The sequence below is a fragment of the Sitodiplosis mosellana genome, unplaced genomic scaffold (genome assembly GCF_009176505.1).
Source record: "Sitodiplosis mosellana isolate CC-2019 unplaced genomic scaffold, AAFC_SMos_1.0 Smas_scaffold_7109, whole genome shotgun sequence".
Classification (NCBI taxonomy): Eukaryota; Metazoa; Arthropoda; class Insecta; order Diptera; family Cecidomyiidae; genus Sitodiplosis; species Sitodiplosis mosellana.
Window position 1 is genome coordinate 1 of NW_022602224.1, and position 5,902 is coordinate 5,902.

General features: G+C 36.1%; 2 protein-coding genes across 2 annotated transcripts; both read right to left on the reverse strand.

The window, feature by feature from the left end:
- Nucleotides 1-16: 16 nt before the first annotated feature.
- LOC129580140 (slowpoke-binding protein-like) lies at nucleotides 17-1,450 on the reverse strand (the record flags this gene model as incomplete). The annotated part of the gene is made up of 4 exons (XM_055470343.1): nucleotides 1,138-1,450; nucleotides 917-1,013; nucleotides 583-804; nucleotides 17-437 (listed from the first exon to the last, which is right to left on the reverse strand). Coding segments are annotated over exons 2-4 (729 nt in total), but the record flags the coding sequence as incomplete, so codon positions are not given.
- Nucleotides 1,451-2,169: 719 nt separating this feature from the next.
- Nucleotides 2,170-4,955, reverse strand: LOC129580139 (slowpoke-binding protein-like). Its single transcript, XM_055470342.1, has 7 exons — nucleotides 4,643-4,955; nucleotides 4,422-4,518; nucleotides 4,088-4,309; nucleotides 3,522-3,942; nucleotides 3,228-3,412; nucleotides 2,841-3,168; nucleotides 2,170-2,771 (listed from the first exon to the last, which is right to left on the reverse strand). Exons 2-7 carry the CDS (start codon nucleotides 4,505-4,507, stop codon nucleotides 2,301-2,303), a joined length of 1,713 nt encoding a protein of 570 aa, XP_055326317.1. The 5' UTR covers nucleotides 4,508-4,518; nucleotides 4,643-4,955; the 3' UTR covers nucleotides 2,170-2,300.
- Nucleotides 4,956-5,902: the final 947 nt, after the last annotated feature.

A 5,902-nucleotide genomic window follows, 5' to 3' on the forward strand; every position in this document is an offset into this window, starting at 1 on the left:
ATGAACTATAGCTTACTTTGTAAATATAATCTTTGAGGCTGCCACGCTCATTGATCGGCATAACGAGACACGCGAAATTCGTTTGGTTCGAATTGAAAATGCCCAGATCTAGCACTGGATAAATGTATGGATGTTGCAATGAAGCGAACAATTCCATCAGTATTCCTTTTGGTGAATTGAAAGGGGCTAGTTCCTCCAGGGCAACACAATCGGCTGGTAATGGAATCCACGTCATCAGACGATTCGTTCGGACTGTTGTATCGTTCAGCAAGAACCAGTTTTTATCCTCTCTAAAGCCGATAGTATCCAAATGGGCCATGATCTTGTAACGGCCATCCGATTTCTCTACCCATTCTTGGCTCGAAATGTATGCTAGTTCACGCAACGCTCGTTCTGGTGGTGTTGGTTCGGCAGCTCTCTGGAATTTCATGCTTTTCCTACAAAAAATTTTGCACAAAATTATTCAAAGCACAGCGGATTGACAGCATTGAAATGTGAAATGTACATTGTACACTGTACAGTTATAGTTATAAACTTTATAATATAAAGCACACAACTTCTCACACTAATAATTTGTTATACCATAAATTTTCCATCCACGTGGTTGACGATGAGCTGGTCACCTTTTTTGGACTGTGTTGTAGCGAATTTGAGCGATTGAATAGCATTTTAGTGAAAGTTTCTAGTTTCGAACTGACTTTTGGAGGATTTTCGGTTTGTTCACATTCCGAAATGTCGGCATTAATATCTGTCTCTGACTGTGTTCGTGTTACAACTTTCCGACGATGTTTTCGTAACGGAAACCTATACCAATACAATTTGATTATTACATTGTTTCTTTTAAATATTTTGGGATAAAAATCTGGTTGATGAAATAAATTTCAGATAAATTGGATAATATTAAAAACCAATTTACTTGGATTTATTATAGCGGGTGTGATAATATTCAATTCTCTCTCTTTCAAGCTGTTCGGCAGTTTTGGAGGATATTGAAAATTGCATTATGAAGAAATCTGGAACGAAACATTTTTAGAATAAATTAAAAACAGAAATGGGAAGAATTACGAATTTCGTCGTGATTTTTGTTTATCTTGATTTGAATAATATCCGGATAATATCATTTGGATTCTATCTCACTTGATTTATGTTGTCCAAAAAATGTTGCAATGCTCTTGAAAATCAATCGTATACCGATGTATGGACCTTTTTACGCTAGCTACTTTACTATTTCTGTCAATTTCTGCTGAATCTTATTGAAAAAAAAAGCTTAGATCCAAAATATTTCATCTATACTATTCTATTTCGACATATAAATGCTTTTTCACATTCTTTTGAACTACTCGATTCATTCAAATTTATCTATTGAAAATATTGTCAAAATAACGTGAAAATTTTCTTGTAATTTGCGTGAAAATAATTGTTACTACGTCTAAATGACGAAAGTGTCACATTTTCCTTGACATTTCCAAGACTTCAACATGAATGAGCTTTCTCCAGTTTTTCCACATTTTCCCCATCGTTTTCATTTGTACTGTCAAAACCGTGGATGTGCGTGTTTAGCGAGTGTGGCAACACTCAAACGACAGTTTATTTACTTTTCATCGTATGTCTGAAAACTCGATGGAATCGTATGTCTTGCCATGCGCCGCTGCAATGTTTTGATTCGGTTCCTGTTTCAGTGACATTTGTATATAATGTACGATTTTGCAGGTACACATTTTTCCAAGTGACGTCATACATTTTAATGAAGAAAAGTCACAACACGCTGGCATGTAAACAGCATTACTTTTATTGTGTAGAAAACATGAAGATAATACACATTTAATGTTATAATTTCAATAGAAATTGTCTGCAATATATCATGGGTGAGACTAAGAGTAGTGTATGAATTTGCAAAAGACAATAAACCATAGATATTAATATCTGTGGTGAAAAAATATTTAAAATTTGCTGGCCTTGAAAACATACTCTACTTCTTAAAAAAATGCGAAGTATTTGAAGCTACTCTCTCAGCGCTACTCTCAATCTCACCCATAGATATAATGAATATTTGTTATTCTATATTGACTTTACCTATTTTGAACACATTTTATGGTCAAACACATTGTTCTTATTAATCAATTGTTAATTATTTTAGTTGGATGGCTGATTCCCTGAGAATGATTCCTTTATTATGGGTAGTAGTTGACAGAACTTTGTTTTACGCACACAAAAGCGATATTTTAGACACAAAGAGATGAATTTTATGTAGTAAAGCTAGTTTGTATGGAGTTCCTAGATGGTTCGTTTGTTCTTGCTAACTATACCAGTTCAGTGTATATATGGTCAACGCTTCGTTGACGACCGTAGGCCGCGTTCCTGTCCGTTGACGGATCAAATGGATCGACTACGATTTGTTCAGTTCCTTTGATTTCAGCTCGACAGAAAGGACAACCGTTCCCTTCGGAATCTAATTGCCAAGCGCTCAAGCACTGAATGCACAGCAAATGACCACATGGCTCTAGTCGTATATCTTTGTTATTTTCCGTGCATATTTTGCATAACTGGAATGTGCTGCCCATTTTCCGGTATTGCTCGTATTGTTCTTGCGTCACAGTTACATGACCCTCCAAAGCCCCAGCAAATGAAAGATCGCTGTACGAACCATTTATTGAAGCATAGCATGGTGATTCATCAATTTCACAGTACGGACGATTCAAGGGAGCATCTTGTCTTCGCCGAACTGCATCCAAGAGATTCGATGTAGATGTACTTAAATCTGGTTTGAGCGCCTGTAAGAGACAGAAATTAATATCACTTTTTCGGTAATAAATTGGAATTGTGAATGAAAATAACCTCACCGAAATTGATGCTCCCCTCATTTCACGTAATTCGACGTGTCGGAATAAATCAGATCGCACAAGTTCCGCAACAGTTGGATATCGATCACCGGGAGATTCAAAAATCCATTGCAGCACTTTGACCACCTTTGGATATCGTTCCAAGTCTAAGAACAAGTTGTCAGCGGTTGGGCGAGGTGTTAGCAATTCAAATCCCGTGCACATTTCAAAGAGTAAATGGCCAAAGCAAATAACATCCCTGTGTTCAACATCAGCAATATTCTTTGCCGAATCAACCGCATTCACTTTTGAGTCTAGGCCGAGTAAACCATTTTCCAATCCCGATAACCTAAAGTATTTTCGACGAGTGTCAAATCAGGTGACATAAATAAATCCAAAAAGAATTACCTGGCAACACCATTTTGTAGTATGACATTGCCGCTATGCAAGTGGCCATGCGATGGAATGCCTCGTTCGCGCAGAAATAGCAACGCTTCCAAAATATGTCGACCAAACCGTTGCACCTGCGGCAATGTCAAACAAATTGACTTTTTTGCGTATTTACGTCTCCATGGCTCATTCCACCGTATCGCCTTGGACCACATGCGTAATTTTTCGCGAATGAATTCAAAAAACGGGAGATTATCCAACAAAATGAATACACGCATCGATATTAATTTATTATAATGAACTATAGCTTACTTTGTAAATATAATCTTTGAGGCTGCCACGCTCATTGATCGGCATAACGAGACACGCGAAATTCGTTTGGTTCGAATTGAAAATGCCCAGATCTAGCACTGGATAAATGTATGGATGTTGCAATGAAGCGAACAATTCCATCAGTATTCCTTTTGGTGAATTGAAAGGGGCTAGTTCCTCCAGGGCAACACAATCGGCTGGTAATGGAATCCACGTCATCAGACGATTCGTTCGGACTGTTGTATCGTTCAGCAAGAACCAGTTTTTATCCTCTCTAAAGCCGATAGTATCCAAATGGGCCATGATCTTGTAACGGCCATCCGATTTCTCTACCCATTCTTGGCTCGAAATGTATGCTAGTTCACGCAACGCTCGTTCTGGTGGTGTTGGTTCGGCAGCTCTCTGGAATTTCATGCTTTTCCTACAAAAAATTTTGCACAAAATTATTCAAAGCACAGCGGATTGACAGCATTGAAATGTGAAATGTACATTGTACACTGTACAGTTATAGTTATAAACTTTATAATATAAAGCACACAACTTCTCACACTAATAATTTGTTATACCATAAATTTTCCATCCACGTGGTTGACGATGAGCTGGTCACCTTTTTTGGACTGTGTTGTAGCGAATTTGAGCGATTGAATAGCATTTTAGTGAAAGTTTCTAGTTTCGAACTGACTTTTGGAGGATTTTCGGTTTGTTCACATTCCGAAATGTCGGCATTAATATCTGTCTCTGACTGTGTTCGTGTTACAACTTTCCGACGATGTTTTCGTAACGGAAACCTATACCAATACAATTTGATTATTACATTGTTTCTTTTAAATATTTTGGGATAAAAATCTGGTTGATGAAATAAATTTCAGATAAATTGGATAATATTAAAAACCAATTTACTTGGATTTATTATAGCGGGTGTGATAATATTCAATTCTCTCTCTTTCAAGCTGTTCGGCAGTTTTGGAGGATATTGAAAATTGCATTATGAAGAAATCTGGAACGAAACATTTTTAGAATAAATTAAAAACAGAAATGGGAAGAATTACGAATTTCGTCGTGATTTTTGTTTATCTTGATTTGAATAATATCCGGATAATATCATTTGGATTCTATCTCACTTGATTTATGTTGTCCAAAAAATGTTGCAATGCTCTTGAAAATCAATCGTATACCGATGTATGGACCTTTTTACGCTAGCTACTTTACTATTTCTGTCAATTTCTGCTGAATCTTATTGAAAAAAAAAGCTTAGATCCAAAATATTTCATCTATACTATTCTATTTCGACATATAAATGCTTTTTCACATTCTTTTGAACTACTCGATTCATTCAAATTTATCTATTGAAAATATTGTCAAAATAACGTGAAAATTTTCTTGTAATTTGCGTGAAAATAATTGTTACTACGTCTAAATGACGAAAGTGTCACATTTTCCTTGACATTTCCAAGACTTCAACATGAATGAGCTTTCTCCAGTTTTTCCACATTTTCCCCATCGTTTTCATTTGTACTGTCAAAACCGTGGATGTGCGTGTTTAGCGAGTGTGGCAACACTCAAACGACAGTTTATTTACTTTTCATCGTATGTCTGAAAACTCGATGGAATCGTATGTCTTGCCATGCGCCGCTGCAATGTTTTGATTCGGTTCCTGTTTCAGTGACATTTGTATATAATGTACGATTTTGCAGGTACACATTTTTCCAAGTGACGTCATACATTTTAATGAAGAAAAGTCACAACACGCTGGCATGTAAACAGCATTACTTTTATTGTGTAGAAAACATGAAGATAATACACATTTAATGTTATAATTTCAATAGAAATTGTCTGCAATATATCATGGGTGAGACTAAGAGTAGTGTATGAATTTGCAAAAGACAATAAACCATAGATATTAATATCTGTGGTGAAAAAATATTTAAAATTTGCTGGCCTTGAAAACATACTCTACTTCTTAAAAAAATGCGAAGTATTTGAAGCTACTCTCTCAGCGCTACTCTCAATCTCACCCATAGATATAATGAATATTTGTTATTCTATATTGACTTTACCTATTTTGAACACATTTTATGGTCAAACACATTGTTCTTATTAATCAATTGTTAATTATTTTAGTTGGATGGCTGATTCCCTGAGAATGATTCCTTTATTATGGGTAGTAGTTGACAGAACTTTGTTTTACGCACACAAAAGCGATATTTTAGACACAAAGAGATGAATTTTATGTAGTAAAGCTAGTTTGTATGGAGTTCCTAGATGGTTCGTTTGTTCTTGCTAACTATACCAGTTCAGTGTATATATGGTCAACGCTTCGTTGACGACCGTAGGCCGCGTTCCTGTCCGTTGACGGATCAAATGGATCGACTACGATTTGT

Coding starts and splice junctions, on each gene's coding strand:
- LOC129580139 (XM_055470342.1), bottom strand. CDS start 4,507: ATGCAATTTTCAATATCCTCCAAAACTGCCGAACAGCTTGAAAGAGAG. Junction 4,310..4,421: donor ACCCGCTATAATAAATCCAA/GTAAATTGGTTT, acceptor GTATTGGTATAG/GTTTCCGTTACGAAAACATC. Junction 3,943..4,087: donor ACGTGGATGGAAAATTTATG/GTATAACAAATT, acceptor AATTTTTTGTAG/GAAAAGCATGAAATTCCAGA.